At 51.5% G+C, this 24,630-nt stretch overlaps 4 protein-coding genes across 4 annotated transcripts; 1 reads left to right on the top strand and 3 right to left on the bottom strand.

Moving 5' to 3' along the window:
- Positions 1–7,516: 7,516 nt before the first annotated feature.
- On the bottom strand, positions 7,517–8,012 carry LOC136021979 (vitamin K epoxide reductase complex subunit 1-like). Its single transcript, XM_065694750.1, has one exon. The coding sequence runs from the start codon at positions 8,006–8,008 to the stop codon at positions 7,550–7,552; it is 459 nt and encodes a 152-aa protein (XP_065550822.1). The 5' UTR covers positions 8,009–8,012; the 3' UTR covers positions 7,517–7,549.
- A 1,951-nt stretch (positions 8,013–9,963) lies between these two features.
- LOC136022118 (coiled-coil domain-containing protein 183-like) lies at positions 9,964–14,142 on the bottom strand. The gene is made up of 14 exons (XM_065695050.1): positions 14,076–14,142; positions 13,853–13,974; positions 13,627–13,687; positions 13,354–13,433; positions 13,078–13,266; positions 12,850–12,954; positions 12,548–12,670; positions 12,044–12,172; positions 11,843–11,903; positions 11,662–11,762; positions 11,219–11,375; positions 10,685–11,067; positions 10,425–10,544; positions 9,964–10,176 (listed from the first exon to the last, which is right to left on the bottom strand). The coding sequence occupies exons 1-14, from the start codon at positions 14,140–14,142 to the stop codon at positions 9,964–9,966; spliced, it is 1,911 nt and encodes a 636-aa protein (XP_065551122.1).
- A 7,522-nt stretch (positions 14,143–21,664) lies between these two features.
- LOC136021952 (vitamin K epoxide reductase complex subunit 1-like) lies at positions 21,665–22,159 on the bottom strand. Its single transcript, XM_065694683.1, has one exon. It carries the CDS (start codon positions 22,153–22,155, stop codon positions 21,697–21,699), a length of 459 nt encoding a protein of 152 aa, XP_065550755.1. The 5' UTR covers positions 22,156–22,159; the 3' UTR covers positions 21,665–21,696.
- Positions 22,160–23,595: 1,436 nt separating this feature from the next.
- LOC136021982 (C-C motif chemokine 3-like) lies at positions 23,596–24,307 on the top strand. Its single transcript, XM_065694754.1, has 3 exons — positions 23,596–23,762; positions 23,987–24,095; positions 24,220–24,307. Exons 1-3 carry the CDS (start codon positions 23,690–23,692, stop codon positions 24,305–24,307), a joined length of 270 nt encoding a protein of 89 aa, XP_065550826.1. The 5' UTR covers positions 23,596–23,689.
- The last annotated feature ends 323 nt before the right edge of the window (positions 24,308–24,630 follow it).

Here is a 24,630-nt window from a genome sequence, read left to right as displayed (position 1 = left end):
GATGCTGCTCCTGCTGCCTTGGCTCTCCAGCCCCACTGCGTACGTAGCAGCCACTGCAGCTCTACTGCCCGCTGCAACGCTCACGGAGCTGTGGCCAAGCCAATGGAGCCTTGCGACCTATGTGGTCATAATTGTCGCAGGGCTGTAACCACAACACGGAGCTGAGCTCCCTGCGCCCTGGCAACTGTTGCCGGGCTGTAACCACAGCAACGGAGCAAGAGCAGCCTGCTGCTGCCCAGACATGTCCCTTTGGAAATGTCAGTTAAGTGGTCAGCAAACAGCCGCGCAGCGAGTTACGCTCCTGTTGACACGGGCAAGAACCCACCGGCTCTCCATACTGGTGTTTATTTTGACGCTCACCGTATGCTCTTGCTCACCTACAAACGGGACAAGAAACGCAAGCACATGCAGCTGTTTGTTGGTCAATAGCATCAAGTTCCCGCCACCAGAGAGCTGCAGAAAAAGACTTTTAAGGAAACGGCCTTCCCAGCACCAAGCTCGTACATCAGCTGAGATCAAGTTTCCGTAACGCGGGACCTTTAGCCTGAAAACAAAGAAATACGGGATTGCCAAATACCCTCTGAGGCCGTCACTCAGCATCTCCTGTGCAGATTTATAAATGGCGGGCTAGTGCTAATAGCCAGTGACAAGCTAAATACCAACGTGATCATCTCCAGTGCTTCATCAAGCCTGCATGAAGAGATGGCCTAAGAGTCGCCAACCGCAATCGCTTATCGCTTATGCAAACATAGCAGATGTTGCCTAAAGATAGCTGTAAGATGTTCCAGGAAATGGCAGAGATAAGACGAACAAAGGACATAGGAGTAGAGGGGTCAACAATGGGACAAAAGAGGAAGACTTCTCGCTTCGGCCTCAACGACCATCAGGAGGCAGAAAACGACCCCCTAACAACAGCTGAAGCATGCGCAGAGTACCTCCACTACTTCATGAACACGGAAGTAAAGATGTATAAAAAGGGACTGTTTGAACTGCTCAGCACGGCAGTTGGCGGAGCGCAGACTCCCCTGTCGTCCAGCGCTGTCTTTGCTCATATTCTACTTGCTATAATTAATAAAATTCCAATTGGATTATGATCCGTTGTGGTCTCAATTTATAACAATTTCTGGTGCCGTGACTCGGATAAGGAACGGTGGGCTTTGGTCCTCCGGGGAGGCGCCCCGCGGCGTTTCGCGGCCCCGCGACCAACAGCTTACCTCATCCTTACCGACGAACCTAAATGCTAGAATATGAGCAAAGAAGGAACCGGTAAAATCCCATAAAAATTCTGTGCACGGGAGTCCGGACGAAGACGCAGGACGCGTAAGTATATTGCGAAACTTTCCGCAGAGCGAAATAGTTCGCGGCGGAGGACTGCAGAGTGAAATTGTTCACGGCAGAGATTGTTCGCGGGTTTACCGTTCGGGCGGGATTGGGTTTCCTGGAATATAACGAATGAGAGGTTCGATATACTGAACCAAGCGAGTGTGGACCCTTAAGTACTGCGGTTCCCATCTCCCGCGAGGGATTGGGCCAGGAACAAGGGGGAGCGAGCGAGTGCGTGTTCGGAGATGTTCCAGAAGATGGGGGCGAAGGGCAGCAAGCCTTCGACTCCCATGGGATGGGTACCCATTGTACCTAAGAATACCCCTCTGGCATATATCTTAGACAATTGGAGATGTCTCCCTGGAACCTTAGGGAAAGATAAGCAAAAAATGATAGAATATTGTACTAAGATATGGGCAGGGAAGAAGATTTTTAAAAATGTTTTTTGGCCAATCTATGGGTCAGAAGAAGATTGGGTAAGACAGCAATTAAACCTCTGGGTTAATAATAAAAAACCCCTTAACCCTGAGGAGAGTCAATATGCGGAAGTGTGGCTAAAAAGACCGGGAGCTAGACTTTACCCGCTGAATGAGATAAAAAAAAACTAAACAAAAGAAAAAGAAGGTATAATATGAAGCGGGGACAGATACTAAATATGTATAGGCGTAAGGGAATAAATGTAAAGGAAAAACGACCCTGGGTGTGCATACTTTGGAGGAACGATCCCCATGCACCTCAGCGCTGAATAAAGCATACCTACTTTACAACTTTAACGAGTTGTGGAGTCAATCCGCGTATCAATTTGGCGAGCCAGCCAGGAGGCCTCTGTTCGGCTGCAGGATCGGGTGAGGAGCGGATATCCTAAGCCCCACCCCAGGCCGCTTGCCTGGAGGAGCTCCGCTTCTCATCCACTCACTGCGGGGACAGACAGCGACCTGCGCCGGCTGCGGAGAGGCGGTGTGCTTGGAATTTAGGTACTTTGGGGGGCCTGTAGGGCGTACGCGTGGCCGGGGCTGCTGGTAAGGCGTGCAGAGACGTCTGGCGCACAGCGGAGTTCCCCTTGGCAGGCAGGGCTTGCAAGCTGGGGGCTCGTCGACCGATAGCGCGGCTGCCAGCGATCCTGGAGGCGGATCGGGCGAGCCCGGGTTTTCGCCGCATCCCAAGTTTTGGGAGCCAGGGCGGACCTGCTAATGACCGTGTAGGAAGCAGGAGAAGGGCAAGCGGAACCATAGCGTGAGTGTGTGGGATCCCATGTGTTTCTGTGTGACTGAGACGTAGCGTAGCTACGAAGCGAGTGTGGAGTCCTAATCCGCGGTTCCGTGTCTCCGCGAGGGGAGCGGCCGGAGACGGACGAAGCGTTTATGTTTTTCTGTCCTGTGTCTTGTCTGTGTATAACCATCAAGCAGCTCAGAAAGCGGGGGAAGGTCCGACTACCCCTCCCGCAGTGGATAACTTTACGAAATACAAGGGCAAGGGAATTTCCTATATGCCCTGTGAGAGTATGTGCCTTGTAGGAGTGTAACTGTATGTGACGGGTGGCATTTCACGTGGACTCAGGACACCGGTGGGGCAGATACTGCTCGGGGTGTCTTACAAAACACTGCCAGGTAGAAAATTATAATTATCTAATCGGTGACCAGAAATAAAAGATTACTTTGTGGAGAAAAACCACAAAATCCTGGCGGACTTCCGGGAAGTTAGAATGGAAAACTGAGAAAGGGTTTATAAAAGGTATCAAAGAAAATTTGAGAAGATGTGATTACAAAGGAAAAAAAAAAAAAATGAGAATACAACAATTAATGTCTCTCTTTTTGGGACAATCAACGTGGGATATCAGGAAAACCTTCGTAACCTGACATATGAGTGCATAGTAAGTTTTGAACAGTGGAACCTGTTGTGGATACTAGGGCAGTGTAAATTTTGCTGGAACTGAAACTATGTTCTAATGACAGGGGAGTTGATCTGCAGAACCCAGAGATACTATCTTACTGAATCCCCTGAGAATATCATAAAACTTGTGTGTAGGTGCTCTCATATTTTAAGTGCATTTGCAGAGCACTGGGAAAGAGAAGCTATAGAGATTTGTAAGAGATTGTTTGAAATGGGAGCCGGTCAAAACAAGGGAATTGTGAAGAAAAGCCCATTGGGTTACATTTTGGCACATTGGAAAGAACTGGGAGGTTCTTCTGGGGGCTCGGTAAACAAGAAAACATTGGTAAAATATTGTAATCAATGGTGGCCTTTATAAACTTTGGAAAATCAGGAAAAATGGCCTAAAAATGGAACTCTGAATTCTAATGCATTTTTTTACAATTTATGTTGGTTTTGAGGTGGCCAAGAAAATGCAATGAAGTAATGCACGCAGATATGTTTCGCTTTAAGAAAGCACCTGGAGTGGCAGACAGAATGTGAAATTAATATAACTCTGCCAGATCCCTAATTTTCGTTTTGGAAAAGGACAGGGAAAAACAGAAAGCTAAGCTGGAGAGATGTTGTTCAGCCTGTGATATTGGGACAGTCATCAAGAAAATTATATACCACAGGTACCTCCGAGAGGAGCACCCTCTGCCTCTGTCCTATCAGGTATTGATAAGGAGGAGGAAATTGCTGTCACTGGCAACAAGCAGCACATTCACATTCAGGGTTAAGAAGGGGTTAAACCAGAAGTGCTGTTGCAGAGGCAGGCATCTGTAGCCCCTGCAGAGCAGGGTGAGCACCTGTGAAAAATAATAAATAAATAAATAAAAAAGGGAAAACCAAAGGGGAAAGGAGGGAAGCTGCCGCAGTTCCCGTGTTTGAGCATGGAGAGTGTATAGGAATTGGAAATAGGTAGAAAAGAAAAAGCTGGGTCGTGCTACAGCCACGGCTGCGCTGGTTGCTTTAAAACTGGTGGAGGACGAATGTCGGACAGAAGTGGGGGAGTAACCTCCTCTTCTGTGGAACCGGATCGGTGTGAGTGCTATGAGGAGTTTGGACGCTGGGAGTGAGACTACCCTAGTGGGAGTGCCATGGGGTGGCTCGGGTGACTGAATTGGAACTAGGCTGACGGGACCAGGGGAATCTTCCCTAGCAGATCCACTGGTTATAATGGAATTTTTGGTTGATACAGGTGCAATGTATTCAGTTTTAAACAAAGCTTTAATACCTTTGGGGATGATTATATGATGATAAAAGGGGCGACTGGCCAAGGTGAAAAGGCTTATTTTTGTAAACTACTAAAATAACAATTGGGAAAACAATGGGGCATCCGTAAGTTTTTGTATATGCCTAACTCCGCAAAAGCTCTTTTGGGGAGAGATTTGTTAGAACACTTGGGAGCAACCATTACTTTCAAAGGAGGCGAGATCACTTTAAAAGTAAAGGACCAACAGTATATAGAGATGTTAAAAGCTTAATTTTGATCACTAATCATGTCGAGGGAGAAGTCAGATTGAAGATATATTGGATCAGGTATTCCCAGGGATATGGGCTACAAACATACCTGGAAGAGCTCTTAAAAGAATACCAGGTACAAACGGGGAACGTGCTGTTACAGTATGTAGATGATCTGCTCATAGCAGGGAATAATAAGGAGGATGTAAGAAAAGAAAGCATTCAATTTCTAAACTTTCTTGCACAAAAGGGCCTACGGGTATCACAAGAAAAGTTACAATTTGTGGAGGAAAAAGTGAAATATTTGGGACATTATTTGTTTAATGGCCAGAAAATATTGGAGCCAGTCTCATTAAAGGCCCAGTGACGAGACCCCACTGGAAAGTAATCAGTACTCCAGGGGACACCAAGAAAATCCTGAAAAGATAACGTAATGATAGAGACTTTATTTAATTATTTTGCCGCATTATCTTTTGGTATAAAGTGTGTATTGCTGTTTATATTTGCTATAAGTATTTCTCCTCTTTTCTATTATTTATGGAAACGTAGAAAGTGTGTTGAAGGAAATTGCTAAACTTATGCAACCACACAAGAGTGAATATAGAAGATATGCTGATGTAAATAATGTATGTACTCTAGATATACGAATTAGGTGTAATAATTTGAATTGCAATTGTTATCCATTTGCTTGTTTTAGGTGTAAGGTATGTCAGGATAAATGGTGGACACACTGTGAATGTGGATGCCCTCCAATAGGAGTTTGCACACAGTGTTGGAAAATCCAAAGAACTCTCACTGAGTGGAAATTAAAACAATTAGAGTCTAAAACAAGAAATTATTTGGGAATCCCATGAGTGGTGGGAGATTTTTGCCAACGGAATAAACCCTCAATATTATTGTTACCACTCCAATGAACCAGTCCCCTTTATAGCCGAAATTTTGATTATAAAGCGTAGAAGGGAAGTACTAACTGTATCTTGCTTTGCCCCATTAGTTAAGGCTGCAAAGTGGGAAGCCTATGTAGACAGGCAGAAAGCCCGAAACAGCTGTTCTCCTGAAGAATTCCCTTGCTGCCGAGAAGATGGTACACCCCGTGGCTCGAAGCAACCGAGTCGACGGGCAAGGCAGAGGAGGAATAAACTGTGGAGAAAAGAACCAGAACAATGGGATGCAAAAACAGCAATGGCCGAACTTCCCCAGGACTGGTAAAAATATACTTAAATTGGCAAAATTGACAGACACCCTTTTTCCTGGTATACCGTTAGTTTTGTTATTGATAATAACCCAAGCAAATGGAAACCCGCATGAACCATTAAAGTGGGAATTAATATCCTGGGAAACTTCCAAAGTGATAACCACTTTCACTGGGACGGGACAACCTGAATTCCCTGTACAACCTTTATGTAGAACTCCGGAAAAGGTTAGATCAACGTAAGAAAGACTGTGAGGCGGGCAGGTCATGGTATGAAAATTGGTTTAATATTTCACCTTGGCTAACCACTTTGTTGTCTGCTTTAGCAGGACCGCTTATTATGTTGGTTTTGGGACTTATGTTTGGGCCTTGTATATTCCGCTATATTTTACACTTTATTAGAGAACGGTTTGACATAGCAAAACTGCTCATTTTAACTACGAGATCTGGGGTAAAATATAAGAGTGTATCTATGGATGAGGATGAAGATTGTTGTGAATGTGTCATGCCACGTAAAAAAATATACCTGTGATTGTAAGGAATTACCTTGTGAGTGTTATGATAAATGTTGGGAGTGTGGAACAAGGTTGGCTTACAATTCTGAAAATGAAAGCAGCATCTAATAAACAATAATAGGATAAAAGAAAAAGGGGGGATTGTAAGAAACTATGAATTAGGATATTGTTTATTAAGATTTATGTTAAGCCCAATGTAAAGGTTAGGTAATAAAAAGTATGAAATTGCTTACTCAAACAGTCACCGGACACAGCTTACATAGACTAACAGTCGCCAACCGCAATCGCTTATCGCTTATGCAAACATAGCAGATGTTGCCTAAAGATAGCTGTAAGATGTTCCATGTGAGAAACTATAGACTAGTGTATTGTTTATTAAGATATATGTTAAGCCAAATGTAAAGGAACTGACAGAGATAAAACACAGCTGGCCAAGATAAGATAGCCGCAAGATGTCCCAGGAACTGGCAGAGCTAAGACTAACAACTCCCTGCAAAGACATATGGATGAAGGATCAAAGGAGGAAGACTTCTCACCAGGAGGCAGGAAACTACCCCCTAACAACAACTGAAGCATGCGCAGAGTAATTCCACTATTTCATGAACAACGAAGTAAAGATGTATAAAAAGGGGCTGTTTGAAATACTTAACACGGCAGTTGGCGGAGCGCAGACTCCCCTGTCGTCCAGCGCTGTCTTTGCTCATATTCTACTTGCTACAATTAATAAAATTTTAATTGGATTATGATCCGTTGTGGTCTCAATTTATAACATAATTTATTTTGGGTATTTCCCCCCCCTTTTTTAGCAGCAATAAGCTTTCCCATTGAAGAAGGCTGCAGTCCAAGTGCTCTCCTGTGTGCCCGGGGCTGGACACTCTTTTTCATGCAAGTCTGATGGCCTTCCCTCCCCACATCTCCCCCTTCTTTGTTTTGTGTATCCCCTATCAACACCTGCTTAAGGGCTCGATTAAGAATCATAGAATCATAGAATCACGGAATAGTTAGGGCTGGAAAGGACCTCAAGATCATCCAGTTCCAACCCCCCCGCCATAGGCAGGGACACCTCACACTAAACCATCCCACCCAAGGCTTCAAAATAATTTTTTTCCCCCGTTGCTGTGATTGCTGGCCCCGTTTTGGGCTGAATTCAGTGGGTTTGGGGGCGCTGGCGCCAGCGGCGCAGGTTGAGGCGCAGCAGGAGCAGGTTGAGGCCGTAGGTGCTGAGGCAGACGGGGCAGAGGTCATGCAGGGCGAAGGCCAAGATGGCCGCCAGCCACAGCGACGCCAGCGCCGACGCCAGCGCCGACGCCAGCAGCACCGCAGAGGCCCCGCGGCCACGCACGGGCCCCAGAACCCCTTGCAGGAGGCAGAACACGACCCCCACGGCCCCACTGGGGACGCTGGCGGCGCTGTCCCGGCCCAGCAGTGGCTCCACCAGCCCCAGGCCATGCCCCCACCGGGACGCGATCACGCGCGTGCACGACACCGCCTCGGCCAGGTCCCAGCGTGCGCAGTACCCGGGGCCCTGCGCGCGCGCCCGCTCCACATGGAGCGCGTACAGGGAGAGCGCCGCCCCGGGCACGCACAGCGCCGCGCGCGCCGCCATCGCCTACGTGACCGTTGTACCTTGTGGGGGATGTACAGGAATGTTCATGGTTATGGTGAATGTTCCTGGCCATACACTGATGAGAGAGGAGAAACCAAGGAATAATCCCTCTTACTCAACCGCTTTGTTTCCTAAGGGTGCTTTGGTGAACTGCTGGGAACCCCTCTGTTGCTTAAAGAGTGCTTTGATTAACTGCTTGAATGCTTTAAGGGGGCTATGTAACTAAGAGATACGTACATCCCGTTACAGGATAAGTAACCAGAGAGCGAATGGAATTTACGGGGCTAAGATGGTGGTTAATTGCATGGGAAAGACATCTCCCCGTGAATGTACTACCAAGACGGTCAGCAAGGTCTTCACCGGAGAATGGCCCCAGCAACGAGAACAGAATAATGGAAAGGGGCCACGTCGGCATCCAGGCACAGAAGAAGGGATTGGCTGAGACCCCGGGCCAAGAAGTGTAAGAGACTAGACCCCAAAGACCCCGGTGTGTGTCTCTGGTGCGGCGGAGACTCCCCGGCGCACCCAGCGCTGATTGCTTATTGCCTCTCGATAGTAATCAGTTGTAATAAAATAATAGAATCAGATCACGGCTAAGACGAAATCTTTATAACAGTCTCTACCACCTGCAATTGGTGGTAGAACTCCTGCAGGCACTGCGAGAAGCCCCTGGCCCTGCCAGCTTCACACAGGGTGAAGACGGTCTGCAGGAATTTCGTCTCGGCATCCTGCTGGGCAGCCTCCTTGACACCAGTGGATGAAGAATTGCACTGCGCGTCACTTTTGTTTTCTGCCCCCCTCCCCTTCCTCCGTGCTCCTCTCGGATCTCCGAGAGCCATTCCTCATGGATGCCGCTGTCCACCCCACTGTGGTGGGGAGAGTGTGCCCAGGTGGGGGCCAGACCCACTGCTCCTCAGTCCCTCAGCCCAGTGGAGCGGCGGTCCTCTCACACAGGCCTCCTTGCTGCCTCAGCATCCCAGGGCTCCCATTCTGCCTGCCGCCAGTGCCCACATGGCACCCTAGGTTTTCCTTGGTTCCCTTCCACGTGGAGGGATGGAGTTTTAGGGGGCTAAGAAAGGGCAGGTTGGCATGTCGGTGGGGCCTATCTGGTGCTCACCACGTGTAGGTGATGCTTCTGTAGAGAAGAGAAGACGGCCTGTGAGCTATGGGCAGGGCTGAGGTTCCCATGCTGGAGCCAAAGGCTTGGCGTAGTGCCCTCTGTGCCAGCCCGTCGGGGTCCGGGAAGTGTGCAGAGGGCCCAGGAAGGTGTTGGACCCACGGCAGCAAGGGGGAGAAAGCCAGCCTGCCCCCAGCTGTGCTCTGCCCAAGAAAGATGGCCCAGCCCATTGCCACCACTGTGGGGAGAGGGGCAGGGGATGTGGCTGCCTGCAAAGCCAGCTCAGCTCCCCTCCACCTTTGAGCCACATGTTCCGCGGACAGAAGTGACTTGCGACCTCCTCTTTCGGCTCTAACACGAGCTTTGGAGGAATGAAAAGCATCTCCTCTATTAAACCAAGGGGAAAGTGTACAAGGGGTGGTCTGGGGCGTCCCCAGCTCTCGGGGAGCAAGCACTACTTCCTCTTGCTTTTCTTCTTGCTTTCGATCAGCCGCAGCCCTTGCTTCTTGATGTCTTCTCTGCTGAGGACAAGGCCGCTCTGGTTGTCCCCAAAATCAGAATCGTCTGCAGGAGAGAGCGCAGAGGAGCGGGCTGGGGAGGGACTGCGGGGCTGCCTCTGCTGTGCCTGTGTCCCCAGGAGGAGCCGGCACAGTTTGGAGGGGGGCTGGCATCTGCTGCCCAGTGATTTTGAAGACGACGAGGGTCTCCCCGCTTGCCCCACAGCATCCCTCCTTGCTCCTGCGGGGGTTCTGCGCTCCCCAGCCCACCGCCTGCCTTCGCTCTCCCACATCCACACATAAAACCAGCCCCATGCTCAAAGCCCTGGAGACAGCCGAGGTCAGCCCCAGCGCCCGGAGCAACTCCTGGGTTGGGCTCTGCTGGGACACTGGGAGGTGGGCAAGGACGCCCAGAAATGCCTGGGGCAGTTGCTGTGGGATGTGTCCCCTTTCCTACCTTGGACCCTCATGCACACGTCCTCCAAGGAAACCTTCTGGTTCTGCGGCTCGTTCAGGAGGGTTTTCTCCAGCAGCTGCCTGACCTTCACAAAAGTCTGTGAAAGAGACGCTGTGTTCACAGCTGAAGGGGAGGCGGGTGTTCCAAGCAAAGGGGTGCCCAAGCTCCATGTGCCCCTGGTAGGGAACAGCCCACAGAGCCCAGGGCCACCGGGGCCTGAGCTGCTCCGTGGCTCCTCCCTCGAGCACCTCCATCCTCCAGCTGGGAGGATGGCTTGGGCTGGGCCACCCGGGAAAGCCTGTGTGGGTCCCCAGAGAGCGCAGCAGGGATGGAGCCCCCGGGCACCTCATCGTCCTCGCTGTGGCTGCAGGGGGGCAGGTGAGCCACCCGCTGCACCAGGTACTGCAGCTTCTGCTCACACTGCTGGAGCTTCTCGTGCGCTCCCACGGCCTTGACAGAATGCTCCTGGAGTCAGAGAGAGAACAGCCTCGGTGGGGAAAGCGAGCCCCTCGGGGTGATGGCTGCTGCACCGAGCGTCACCACACGGAGCCGTTGCAGCAGCGAGCAGAGCCTGGGCTGTGCTCAGCCCGGCCCTGTGCGGGTACCTGGCCAGGCACGGTGATGCCCCGCAGACGGCCCCAGAGGCTGTCGAGTCCGTTTGCAAAGTCCAGCAGCGTCTCCTGGCTCCTCAGCAGCTGCGCTCGCCTCTCTGCCAGCCGAGCCTCCTCCCACTGCAGCCTCGTCCTCAGCTCCTCCTCCAGCCCCCTGGAGCCAAGCACGGTCACATCCATCCAAGTGCACAGGGCTGCAGACGCCCCAGAGCTCTTGCAAAAGCTGCTGCCCACGTTCTCCCCTGCCCCAAGCGCAGAGCAGAGGTGCTGCCTGCAGCTCAACCCCGTGCTGCTGCTGGGCCCACTTCCCGTGCCAGGCAAGGAGCAAGGCTCCTCGTTGGGTGCTCTGCCAGCGCCAGAGCTGGGGCAGCACTCTGCTCAGAAACCCTCCCAGTGCGGGAGGGGTGGGCAGCCGCAGGGTGACAAAGGAAGGGGTGCCCTGTTGGGACACCTGCCATGCACATGCCCCCCTGCCCCCAGGGCTGGTGGCCCCTTTGGCATGGCTGTCCGGAGCCCAGCAGCACCTGCTTGTGTCTGCGGGCTGGCGAAACTTCAGCTCATCCCGCTGCATCTCCAGCTCCTTCAGTGCCTTCTTCAGCTCCTGCTGCTTCTCCTGGCGCCCTCTGAGGTACTGTTCGAGTGCCGCCAGGGACTTCTGCTGTGCCAGGAGCCTGCCGGGGACGTCCTGGCCGGGGGAGAGCACATGGACTCAGCCCAGGCCACTCCTGCAGGGTACAGGATCTGGGCCGCGGTCCTGGGGAGGTTTCTGCCCCAGGAACCACAGGAACCGCTGCAAGTTCGTGTCGTGGAGCACAGCAGTTCCGTCCCTGCCTGCACAAGAGGGGCCCTGGGGGGCTCTGGGGACAGAGGAGGGCAGATAACCCTGCAATGGACCAAGGTGAGCAGACAAGGCTCAGCTCCCTGGGGCTGGAGCAGCCCCAGCTTCTACCAGAGATGGGTTTTCAGCTCACCCAGAGGCAGGAGCACTGCACCGCAGCCTTGGCCTTCTCCATCTTCTCCGTCAGCCAGGCGTCACGCTCCAGCCGGGACTTGGTGGCCTCCGGTTTGGCAGCTGGGGTGGAAAGGTTGTGGCAGGGAAGGATGCCTGCGGCTGCGCCCGCATCCCCCCCCTGCACCCTGACAGGCACTCACCCACCAGCGGGTCCTGCTCGGGCAGGCTCAGCAAGTCCCTGGCGACGTCATGCCTGGCTTGCTGCAAGGATGTTCATCGTCACCGCTGAGCTGCTGGCACCCTGGGGGAGCTGGCCCTGCAGCCCCTCGCCCACGGGAGGCTGGGCACCGATGCCCGCCCTGTGCCTGCAACCCTGCCTGGGCCAGGTCCCCCCAGCTCACCGCTTTCAGAAGCCTTTCTTCTGCTTCCTTGAGCCAGCGTCTGTCTACGCGCTCTTTCCGAGCAGCCAGGGTGCGGGCCCTGAGCTCTCTCTCGGCACGGAACTGGGCTTCCATCCTGGCCTTGTGCTCCTGGAGCAGAGCAGAGCAGAGCAGAGCAGAAAAGAAGTGGCTCCCAAAGCTACAATGGACCTCTGTGGGCTTCTAACATGGGCACGGCCAGCACCAAAAATGCCCCCCCCTACCCCGAGTAAACAGCCCCGGAAGGAAACTGAGCAAGGACAGCTAGAGAATGGAGAATGCCACCTTCCCCACGGCCAGTGCTTCAGGCAGCTGTCCCCAGCGCAGGGCAGCCTGGCCCGAGAGCCACACACGGGAGGGTGCTGTGGGGAGGCCAAGCTCAGTCTTGCTTTTCCTCGAAGGAAGACTCAGCAGCCTGGGCACCTGGTGCCACCTGTGGGCTCTGCAGGGCAGGAAAGCACCCTGAGGTGCGCTGGACCGTCTCACCTTGGCTACACGAGCAGCTCTGAGACCATGCGAGGCCCTGAGCTCCATGTCTTCCACCTCCCCGTGCTGCAGCTCGGCCATCTCACTCAGCACGTCCAGGTGCAGAGGCAGGTGGGCCAGCTCCTGGGACACGGGGAGCCACAGCCCACTGAGTCCCAGGGGTGCCCTGTGCTGGGACAGAAGATGGGGGGGAGCAGGAGGAGCTCCTGCAGGAGGGTGTCCCACCAGCACAGCCCCTTGGGCACTTCAGGGCCTTTGCAGGGGGAGCGGCTGAGAGCACGGCGCAGTGAGGATGAGCTCACCTTCCTCAGGGCATCCCGCACCGCCACGTACAGGGCAGTCACCTTCTGCCCAGCGTGGACTTTTGTCTGCGTCTTCTCAATGCTGCTCTCCAGCGTCCGAACCACCTGGGGCAGAGATGGTTGGGGACAAGGGGTGAGCCCATGTGCTGAGACCGGCGCCCACCCAGGGCTGCAGGCTTGACTGAACCCCCCCACGGGTGCTGCCACCCCAGCAAGGGGCCCTGGGACCTGTGCCTGGTGCTGCTTCTCGTCCATCCGCACATCCTGCAGCTGCTGCAGCCGCCTCTGCAGCTGCTCCTTGGCCCGGCTCCGCTGCTTCACCTGGTACAGCAGCATGTTGCACGTGTTCACCCGGCCATAGATTTCGGCCCGCAGCTTCTCCTGGGCCACCTGCGTGGGATGTGAGCATTTGCCAGGCTGGAGTCAGGGCTCGCTGGGCACCCACGGGAGAAGGGGTCCTGCCCGCACAACTCTTTGCCAAGGCAGAGCTGGTGATGCTGGCACCTGCTCGCTCCCTTGGCGGGACAGGAGCTCTGCTGTGGCAAAGGTCCCGCTCAGGGAGCTAACGGAGACACTGATGGGTCCTGCAGTGCAAAGGGTTCCACGGGACCACTCATGGACACCCGGTGTCTCACTGCACCAGCCCTGTGGGGCTGTCCTGGGGCTGGCACCAGGTCCCTGTTCCCTACAACCGGTCCTTCTGAGCATCCCCTGAACCCCAGCCCGCTGCGAGCAGCCTGCGCCCGCTGGACTCTGCTATTACCTCCACCGTCTTACTGGCCAAAGCAATGCCCAAGGGCTGCTCCGCTGCGCAAGCCTCAGAGAGGGTGAGCTCATGCTGTGGGCAAAGAAGGGCAGAGAGCACATCAGTGCCAGGCTGGGGACGGTCCCAGCCTCCTGCTGCCCTGCACTTCCTGCTCCCGGAGAGGACCAGTGGAGAAGCTGGCTCTGCAGCTCCGGCAGAGCCACAGTCACGGAGGCAGCAAATGGGACCTGCTGGTACCTTCCGCACACGGCCCAGGACACGGGTATCCTCCTGCACCGCCTCTCGCAGCTGGGGCAGCAGCTCCCGGTTCTCATTGAACTTTTCTTCCTCTGGCTTGGAGTAAAACGTCCTCGCTAGCCCTGCAGGACATTGAGGAGCTGTTGGTACCGTGCAGGACGATGCGGGGACCAAAAGCCCCCGACTTGGCCCAGTCCATAATGCAAAGCCAACGGGGCAGCACCTTGCAGGGCTATGCTGGCCCGCATCTCACGGATGCGCTTGCTGAGGTTTGGCTTCTGGCCCAGCATGATGCTGCTCCTGCTGCCTTGGCTCTCCAGCCCCACTGCGTACGTAGCAGCCACTGCAGCTCTACTGCCCGCTGCAACGCTCACGGAGCTGTGGCCAAGCCAATGGAGCCTTGCGACCTATGTGGTCATAATTGTCGCAGGGCTGTAACCACAACACGGAGCTGAGCTCCCTGCGCCCTGGCAACTGTTGCCGGGCTGTAACCACAGCAACGGAGCAAGAGCAGCCTGCTGCTGCCCAGACATGTCCCTTTGGAAATGTCAGTTAAGTGGTCAGCAAACAGCCGCGCAGCGAGTTACGCTCCTGTTGACACGGGCAAGAACCCACCGGCTCTCCATACTGGTGTTTATTTTGACGCTCACCGTATGCTCTTGCTCACCTACAAACGGGACAAGAAACGCAAGCACATGCAGCTGTTTGTTGGTCAATAGCATCAAGTTCCCGCCACCAGAGAGCTGCAGAAAAAGACTTTTAAGGAAACGGCCTTCCCAGCACCAAGCTCGTACATCAGCTGAGATCAAGTTTCCGTAACGCGGGACCTTTAGCCTGAAAACAAAGAAATACGGGATTGCCAAATACCCTCTGAGGCCGTCACTCAGCATCTCCTGTGCAGATTTATAAATGGCGGGCTAGTGCTAATAGCCAGTGACAAGCTAAATACCAACGTGATCATCTCCAGTGCTTCATCAAGCCTGCATGAAGAGATGGCCTAAGAGTCGCCAACCGCAATCGCTTATCGCTTATGCAAACATAGCAGATGTTGCCTAAAGATAGCTGTAAGATGTTCCAGGAAATGGCAGAGATAAGACGAACAAAGGACATAGGAGTAGAGGGGTCAACAATGGGACAAAAGAGGAAGACTTCTCGCTTCGGCCTCAACGACCATCAGGAGGCAGAAAACGACCCCCTAACAACAGCTGAAGCATGCGCAGAGTACCTCCACTACTTCATGAACACGGAAGTAAAGATGTATAAAAAGGGACTGTTTGAACTGCTCAGCACGGCAGTTGGCGGAGCGCAGACTCCCCTGTCGTCCAGCGCTGTCTTTGCTCATATTCTACTTGCTATAATTAATAAAATTCCAATTGGATTATGATCCGTTGTGGTCTCAATTTATAACAATTTCTGGTGCCGTGACTCGGATAAGGAACGGTGGGCTTTGGTCCTCCGGGGAGGCGCCCCGCGGCGTTTCGCGGCCCCGCGACCAACAGCTTACCTCATCCTTACCGACGAACCTAAATGCTAGAATATGAGCAAAGAAGGAACCGGTAAAATCCCATAAAAATTCTGTGCACGGGAGTCCGGACGAAGACGCAGGACGCGTAAGTATATTGCGAAACTTTCCGCAGAGCGAAATAGTTCGCGGCGGAGGACTGCAGAGTGAAATTGTTCACGGCAGAGATTGTTCGCGGGTTTACCGTTCGGGCGGGATTGGGTTTCCTGGAATATAACGAATGAGAGGTTCGATATACTGAACCAAGCGAGTGTGGACCCTTAAGTACTGCGGTTCCCATCTCCCGCGAGGGATTGGGCCAGGAACAAGGGGGAGCGAGCGAGTGCGTGTTCGGAGATGTTCCAGAAGATGGGGGCGAAGGGCAGCAAGCCTTCGACTCCCATGGGATGGGTACCCATTGTACCTAAGAATACCCCTCTGGCATATATCTTAGACAATTGGAGATGTCTCCCTGGAACCTTAGGGAAAGATAAGCAAAAAATGATAGAATATTGTACTAAGATATGGGGAGGGAAGAAGATTTTTAAAAATGTTTTTTGGCCAATCTATGGGTCAGAAGAAGATTGGGTAAGACAGCAATTAAACCTCTGGGTTAATAATAAAAAACCCCTTAACCCTGAGGAGAGTCAATATGCGGAAGTGTGGCTAAAAAGACCGGGAGCTAGACTTTACCCGCTGAATGAGATAAAAAAAAACTAAACAAAAGAAAAAGAAGGTATAATATGAAGCGGGGACAGATACTAAATATGTATAGGCGTAAGGGAATAAATGTAAAGGAAAAACGACCCTGGGTGTGCATACTTTGGAGGAACGATCCCCATGCACCTCAGCGCTGAATAAAGCATACCTACTTTACAACTTTAACGAGTTGTGGAGTCAATCCGCGTATCAATTTGGCGAGCCAGCCAGGAGGCCTCTGTTCGGCTGCAGGATCGGGTGAGGAGCGGATATCCTAAGCCCCACCCCAGGCCGCTTGCCTGGAGGAGCTCCGCTTCTCATCCACTCACTGCGGGGACAGACAGCGACCTGCGCCGGCTGCGGAGAGGCGGTGTGCTTGGAATTTAGGTACTTTGGGGGGCCTGTAGGGCGTACGCGTGGCCGGGGCTGCTGGTAAGGCGTGCAGAGACGTCTGGCGCACAGCGGAGTTCCCCTTGGCAGGCAGGGCTTGCAAGCTGGGGGCTCGTCGACCGATAGCGCGGCTGCCAGCGATCCTGGAGGCGGATCGGGCGAGCCCGGGTTTTCGCCGCATCCCAAGTTTTGGGAGCCAGGGCGGACCTGCTAATGACCGTGTAGGAAGCAGGAGAAGGGCAAGCGGAACCATAGCGTGAGTGTGTGGGATCCCATGTGTTTCTGTGTGACTGAGACGTAGCGTAGCTACGAAGCGAGTGTGGAGTCCTAATCCGCGGTTCCGTGTCTCCGCGAGGGGAGCGGCCGGAGACGGACGAAGCGTTTATGTTTTTCTGTCCTGTGTCTTGTCTGTGTATAACCATCAAGCAGCTCAGAAAGCGGGGGAAGGTCCGACTACCCCTCCCGCAGTGGATAACTTTACGAAATACAAGGGCAAGGGAATTTCCTATATGCCCTGTGAGAGTATGTGCCTTGTAGGAGTGTAACTGTATGTGACGGGTGGCATTTCACGTGGACTCAGGACACCGGTGGGGCAGATACTGCTCGGGGTGTCTTACAAAACACTGCCAGGTAGAAAATTATAATTATCTAATCGGTGACCAGAAATGAAAGATTACTTTGTGGAGAAAAACCACAAAATCCTGGCGGACTTCCGGGAAGTTAGAATGGAAAACTGAGAAAGGGTTTATAAAAGGTATCAAAGAAAATTTGAGAAGATGTGATTACAAAGGAAAAAAAAAAAAAAATGAGAATACAACAATTAATGTCTCTCTTTTTGGGACAATCAACGGGGGATATCAGGAAAACCTTCGTAACCTGACATATGAGTGCATAATAAGTTTTGAACAGTGGAACCTGTTGTGGATACTAGGGCAGTGTAAATTTTGCTGGAACTGAAACTATGTTCTAATGACAGGGGAGTTGATCTGCAGAACCCAGAGATACTATCTTACTGAATCCCCTGAGAATATCATAAAACTTGTGTGTAGGTGCTCTCATATTTTAAGTGCATTTGCAGAGCACTGGGAAAGAGAAGCTATAGAGATTTGTAAGAGATTGTTTGAAATGGGAGCCGGTCAAAACAAGGGAATTGTGAAGAAAAGCCCATTGGGTTACATTTTGGCACATTGGAAAGAACTGGGAGGTTCTTCTGGGGGCTCGGTAAACAAGACAACATTGGTAAAATATTGTAATCAATGGTGGCCCTTATAAACTTTGGAAAATCAGGAAAAATGGCCTAAAAATGGAACTCTGAATTCTAATGCATTTTTTTACAATTTATGTTGGTTTTGAGGTGGCCAAGAAAATGCAATGAAGTAATGCACGCAGATATGTTTCGCTTTAAGAAAGCACCTGGAGTGGCAGACAGAATGTGAAATTAATATAACTCTGCCAGATCCCTAATTTTCGTTTTGGAAAAGGACAGGGAAAAACAGAAAGCTAAGCTGGAGAGATGTTGTTCAGCCTGTGATATTGGGACAGTCATCAAGAAAATTATATACCACAGGTACCTCCGAGAGGAGCACCCTCTGCCTCTGTCCTATCAGGTATTGATAAGGAGGAGGAAATTGCTGTCACTGGCAGCAAGCAGCACATTCACATTCAGGGTTAAGAAGGGGTTAAACCAGAAGTGCTGTTGCAGAGGCAGGCATCTGTAACCCCTGCAGAGCAGGGTGAGCACCTGTGAAAAATAATAAATAAATAAATAAAAAAGGGAAAACCAAAGGGGAAAGGAGGGAAGCTGCCGCAGTTCCTGTGTTTGAGCATGGAGAGTGTATAGGAATTGGAAATAGGTAGAAAAGAAAAAGCTGGGTCGTGCTACAGCCACGGCTGCGCTGGTTGCTTTAAAACTGGTGGAGGACGAATGTCGGACAGAAGTGGGGGAGTAACCTCCTCTTCTGTGGAACCGGATCGGTGTGAGTGCTATGAGGAGTTTGGACGCTGGGAGTGAGACTACCCTAGTGGGAGTGCCATGGGGTGGCTCGGGTGACTGAATTGGAACTAGGCTGACGGGACCAGGGGAGGAATCTTCCCTAGCAGAAACACTGGTTATAATGGAATTTTTGGTTGATACAGGTGCAATGTATTCAGTTTTAAACAAAGCTTTAATACCTTTGGGGATGATTATATGATGATAAAAGGGGCGACTGGCCAAGGTGAAAAGGCTTATTTTTGTAAACTACTAAAATAACAATTGGGAAAACAATGGGGCATCCGTAAGTTTTTGTATATGCCTAACTCCGCAAAAGCTCTTTTGGGGAGAGATTTGTTAGAACACTTGGGAGCAACCATTACTTTCAAAGGAGGCGAGATCACTTTAAAAGTAAAGGACCAACAGTATATAGAGATGTTAAAAGCTTAATTTTGATCACTAATCATGTCGAGGGAGAAGTCAGATTGAAGATATATTGGATCAGGTATTCCCAGGGATATGGGCTACAAACATACCTGGAAGAGCTCCTAAAAGAATACCAGGTACAAACGGGGAACGTGCTGTTACAGTATGTAGATGATCTGCTCATAGCAGGGAATAATAAGGAGGATGTAAGAAAAGAAAGCATTCAATTTCTAAACTTTCTTGCACAAAAGGGCCTACGGGTATCACAAGAAAAGTTACAATTTGTGGAGGAAAAAGTGAAATATTTGGGACATTATTTGTTTAATGGCCAGAAAATATTGGAGCCAGTCGCATTAAAGGCCCAGTGACGAGACCCCACTGGAAAGTAATCAGTACTCCAGGGGACACCAAGAAAATCCTGAAAAGATAATGTAATGATAGAGACTTTATTTAATTATTTTGCCGCATTATCTTTTGGTATAAAGTGTGTATTGCTGTTTATATTTGCTATAAGTATTTCTCCTCTTTTCTATTATATATGGAAACGTACAAAGTGTGTTGAAGGAAATTGCTAAACTTATGCAACCACACAAGAGTGAATATAGAAGATATGCTGATGTAAATAATGTATGTACTCTAGATATACGAATTAGGTGTAATCATTTGAATTGCAATTGTTATCCATTTGCTTGTTTTAGGTGTAAGGTATGTCAGGATAAATGGTGGACACACTGTGAATGTGGATGCCCTCCAATAGGAGTTTGCGCACAGTGTTGGAAAATCCAAAGAACTCTCACTGAGTGGAAATTAAAACAATTAGAGTCTAAAACAAGAAATTATTTGGGAATCCCATGAGTGGTGGGAGATTTTTGCCAACGGAATAAACCCTCAATATTATTGTTACCACTCCAATGAACCAGTCCCCTTTATAGCCGAAATTTTGATTATAAAGCGTAGAAGGGAAGTACTAACTGTATCTTGCTTTGCCCCATTAGTTAAGGCTGCAAAGTGGGAAGCCTATGTAGACAGGCAGAAAGCCCGAAACAGCTGTTCTCCTGAAGAATTCCCTTGCTGCCGAGAAGATGGTACACCCCGTGGCTCGAAGCAACCGAGTCGACGGGCGAGGCAGAGGAGGAATAAACTGTGGAGAAAAGAACCAGAACAATGGGATGCAAAGCCAGCAATGGCCGAACTTCCCCAGGACTGGTAAAAATATACTTAAATTGGCAAAATTGACAGACACCCTTTTTTCTGGTATACCGTTAGTTTTGTTATTGATAATAACCCAAGCAAATGGAAACCCGCATGAACCATTAAAGTGGGAATTAATATCCTGGGAAACTTCCAAAGTGATAACCACTTTCACTGGGATGGGACAACCTGAATTCCCTGTACAACCTTTATGTAGAACTCCGGGAAAGGTTAGATCAACGTAAGAAAGATTGTGAGGCGGGCAGGTCATGGTATGAAAATTGGTTTAATATTTCACCTTGGCTAACCACTTTGTTGTCTGCTTTAGCAGGACCGCTTATTATGTTGGTTTTGGGACTTATATTTGGGCCTTGTATATTACGCTATATTTTACACTTTATTAGAGAACGGTTTGACATAGCAAAACTGCTTATTTTAACTACGAGATCTGGGGTAAAATATAAGAGTGTATCTATGGATGAGGATGAAGATTGTTGTGAATGTGTCATGCCACGTAAAAAAATATACCTGTGATTGTAAGGAATTACCTTGTGAGTGTTATGATAAATGTTGGGAGTGTGGAACAAGGTTGGCTTACAATTCTGAAAATGAAAGCAGCATCTAATAAACAATAATAGGATAAAAGAAAAAGGGGGGATTGTAAGAAACTATGAATTAGGATATTGTTTATTAAGATTTATGTTAAGCCCAATGTAAAGGTTAGGCAATAAAAAGTATGAAATTGCTTACTCAAACAGTCACCGGACACAGCTTACATAGACTAACAGTCGCCAACCGCAATCGCTTATCGCTTATGCAAACATAGCAGATGTTGCCTAAAGATAGCTGTAAGATGTTCCATGTGAGAAACTATAGACTAGTGTATTGTTTATTAAGATATATGTTAAGCCAAATGTAAAGGAACTGACAGAGATAAAACACAGCTGGCCAAGATAAGATAGCCGCAAGATGTCCCAGGAACTGGCAGAGCTAAGACTAACAACTCCCTGCAAAGACATATGGATGAAGGATCAAAGGAGGAAGACTTCTCACCAGGAGGCAGGAAACTACCCCCTAACAACAACTGAAGCATGCGCAGAGTACTTCCACTATTTCATGAACAACGAAGTAAAGATGTATAAAAAGGGGCTGTTTGAAATACTTAACACGGCAGTTGGCGGAGCGCAGACTCCCCTGTCGTCCAGCGCTGTCTTTGCTCATATTCTACTTGCTACAATTAATAAAATTTTAATTGGATTATGATCCGTTGTGGTCTCAATTTATAACATAATTTATTTTGGGTATTTTCCCCCCCTTTTTTAGCAGCAATAAGCTTTCCCATTGAAGAAGGCTGCAGTCCAAGTGCTCTCCTGTGTGCCCGGGGCTGGACACTCTTTTTCATGCAAGTCTGATGGCCTTCCCTCCCCACATCTCCCCCTTCTTTGTTTTGTGTATCCCCTATCAACACCTGCTTAAGGGCTCGATTAATAATCATAGAATCATAGAATCACGGAATAGTTAGGGCTGGAAAGGACCTCAAGATCATCCAGTTCCAACCCCCCCGCCATAGGCAGGGACACCTCACACTAAACCATCCCACCCAAGGCTTCAAAATAATTCTTTTTCCCCCGTTGCTGTGATTGCTGGCCCCGTTTTGGGCTGAATTCAGTGGGTTTGGGGGCGCTGGCGCCAGCGGCGCAGGTTGAGGCGCAGCAGGAGCAGGTTGAGGCCGTAGGTGCTGAGGCAGACGGGGCAGAGGTCGTGCAGGGCGAAGGCCAAGATGGCCGCCAGCCACAGCGACGCCAGCGCCGACGCCAGCGCCGACGCCAGCAGCACCGCAGAGGCCCCGCGGCCACGCATGGGCCCCAGAACCCCTTGCAGGAGGCAGAACACGACCCCCACGGCCCCACTGGGGACGCTGGCGGCGCTGTCCCGGCCCAGCAGTGGCTCCACCAGCCCCAGGCCATGCCCCCACCGGGACGCGATCACGCGCGTGCACGACACCGCCTCGGCCAGGTCCCAGCGTGCGCAGTACCCGGGGCCCTGCGCGCGCGCCCGCTCCACATGGAGCGCGTACAGGGAGAGCGCCGCCCCGGGCACGCACAGCGCCGCGCGCGCCGCCATCGCCTACGTGACCGTTGTACCTTGTGGGGGATGTACAGGAATGTTCATGGTTATGGTGAATGTTCCTGGCCATACACTGATGAGAGAGGAGAAACCAAGGAATAATCCCTCTTACTCAACCGCTTTGTTTCCTAAGGGTGCTTTGGTGAACTGCTGGGAACCCCTCTGTTGCTTAAAGAGTGCTTTGATTAACTGCTTGAATGCTTTAAGGGGGCTATGTAACTAAGAGATACGTACATCCCGTTACAGGATAAGTAACCAGAGAGCGAATGGAATTTACGGGGCTAAGATGGTGGTTAATTGCATGGGAAAGACATCTCCCCGTTAATGTACTACCAAGACGGTCAGCAAGGTCTTCACCGGAGAATGGCCCCAGCAACGAGAACAGAATAATGGAAAGGGGCCACGTCGGCATCCAGGTACAGAAGAAGGGATTGGCTGAGACCCCGGGCCAAGAAGTGTAAGAGACTAGACCCCAAAGACCCCGGTGTGCGTCTCTGGTGCGGCGGAGACTCCCCGGCGCACCCAGCGCTGATTGCTTATTGCCTCTCGATAGTAATCAGTTGTAATAAAATAATAGAATCAGATCACGGCTAAGACGAAATCTTTATAACAGTCTCTACCACCTGCAATTGGTGGTAGAACTCCTGCAGGCACTGCGAGAAGCCCCTGGCCCTGCCAGCTTCACACAGGGTGAAGGCGGTCTGCAGGAATTTCGTCTCGGCATCCTGCTGGGCAGCCTCCTTGACACCAGTGGATGAAGAATTGCACTGCGCGTCACTTTTGTTTTCTGCCCCCCTCCCCTTCCTCCGTGCTCCTCTCGGATCTCCGAGAGCCATTCCTCATGGATGCCGCTGTCCATCCCACTGTGGTGGGGACAGTGTGCCCAGGTGGGGGCCAGACCCACTGCTTATTACGGCTTATTACTGATCTCCCCAGCCTGGGTGTCGGGTCTGAAACTAACTCTGTATCCCTGCTGTGAGCAGGGGAGCAGGGTGAGAAGGGCTGTTTGTGCCAAAACTGGGGCTAAGGTGGGAGCTTTCTCCTGGCAGTGGTTTTCTGCCAGCAATAGCAGCAGAGCCTGGCGGTGTCCATCCACAGAGCAGCTCCTCAGCCCCCCAGCACAGCGATGCTGCAAAGCAAATCCCTGCCTGGAACTTGCTGCCTGCTTGGGACTGCCACTGGGGCTCTGGCCATGGAGCTTTGTGCCCCAGCCTGGCTCATGGCTGCTGGGGGATCCTTGCGGCAGTGGCAGCGTTGGTGCTGGGGGGTTTGGGGCACCCAAAGAGAATCTGAAAGTTGCAGCCCCATGGCCAGCGCTTCCCTCTCTGCGGCTTCCTTCTGCAGCTCAGCAAATCCGCGTGCTCTGACAGGATTTCCCTGCTAGCATGGACTCTTTTTCTCTCCTTGAAAACCTGCGCCGGCCCTGCGGCCGGGGATAAAAGCAGGGCATGGCCACAGGGCCGAGCATTGTGCAGAGCCCTGCAGAGCCCAGCTCCAGCCCTGCACGCAGATCCCTCAGCTCCACAGCACCATGAAGGTCTCCGCAGCTGCTCTGGTCGCTCTCCTCCTCGTGCCCGCCCGCGCCCCACCTGAGGCCCATCTCGGTGAGTCCGGCAGCACTGCATCCTCCCTGGGGCTCACTGTGCCATTGCTCCATAGGAGCTGCCGGGGCAGACTGAGAGCTCCATCCCCATCAGCAGGGGGAGGCCTGGGACCAGGAGGCCAATGCTGGCACCGAGGGAACAGGACACAAGAGGGGAGACAGCAAATCCCCCGGGAACCCCTGTGCCTGGGGTCTCACCAGGGCTCTCCGTCTCTGCCCTCACAGATGCTGTCCCCACCACGTGCTGCTTCACCTACCACCAGCGCCCCATCCCGCGGCGCCTCATCACCTCTGCCTATATCACCAGCAGCAGCTGCAGCCAGCCGGGAGTGATGTGAGTACCACTGGGGGCTAAGGGGGCGATGGCTGGGGCAGAGGGATGGGGACACGGCTGGGGCCCTATTGCAGGCAGCCCGCTGCCCCGGCCAAGCACTCTAACGTGGGACTTGTCCTGGCAGCATGGTCACCAAGAAGGAGCTGTGCACAGACCCCCGGGCGGGCTGGGTGCAGGCACAGGTGCAGCACTTCCAGAGCCTGAAGAACTGATCCTTCCCCACTGCCACCCCTGATGCCCCTGGTGCTTCCCCAGACCTGGGTACGCAGGAGAGCACTTGGAAGGCAGCCTTCTTCAATGGGAAAGCTTATTCTATTTAACTTATTTAAACAAAGTATTTTCTGCTAAAAAAGGGGAAAAAAACCCCAAAATAAATTATATAAAAACCCGATTAACTTGGACAGTATTACCTCAAAGGTTTAAAAACAGTCCAAGGAGTTTTCAAAGTCAGTTAGCACTGGCACTAGGATCATGGAAACCACCCACTCAGACGGGGACTCTGTTACAATATGTGGATGACCTGTTAATTGCCACA

The sequence above is a fragment of the Lathamus discolor genome, chromosome 14 (assembly GCF_037157495.1).
Source record: "Lathamus discolor isolate bLatDis1 chromosome 14, bLatDis1.hap1, whole genome shotgun sequence".
NCBI classification, from domain to species: Eukaryota; Metazoa; Chordata; class Aves; order Psittaciformes; family Psittacidae; genus Lathamus; species Lathamus discolor.
Note: the sequence above shows the minus strand (reverse complement) of the source record. Positions and strands in the feature narration are given on the sequence as shown.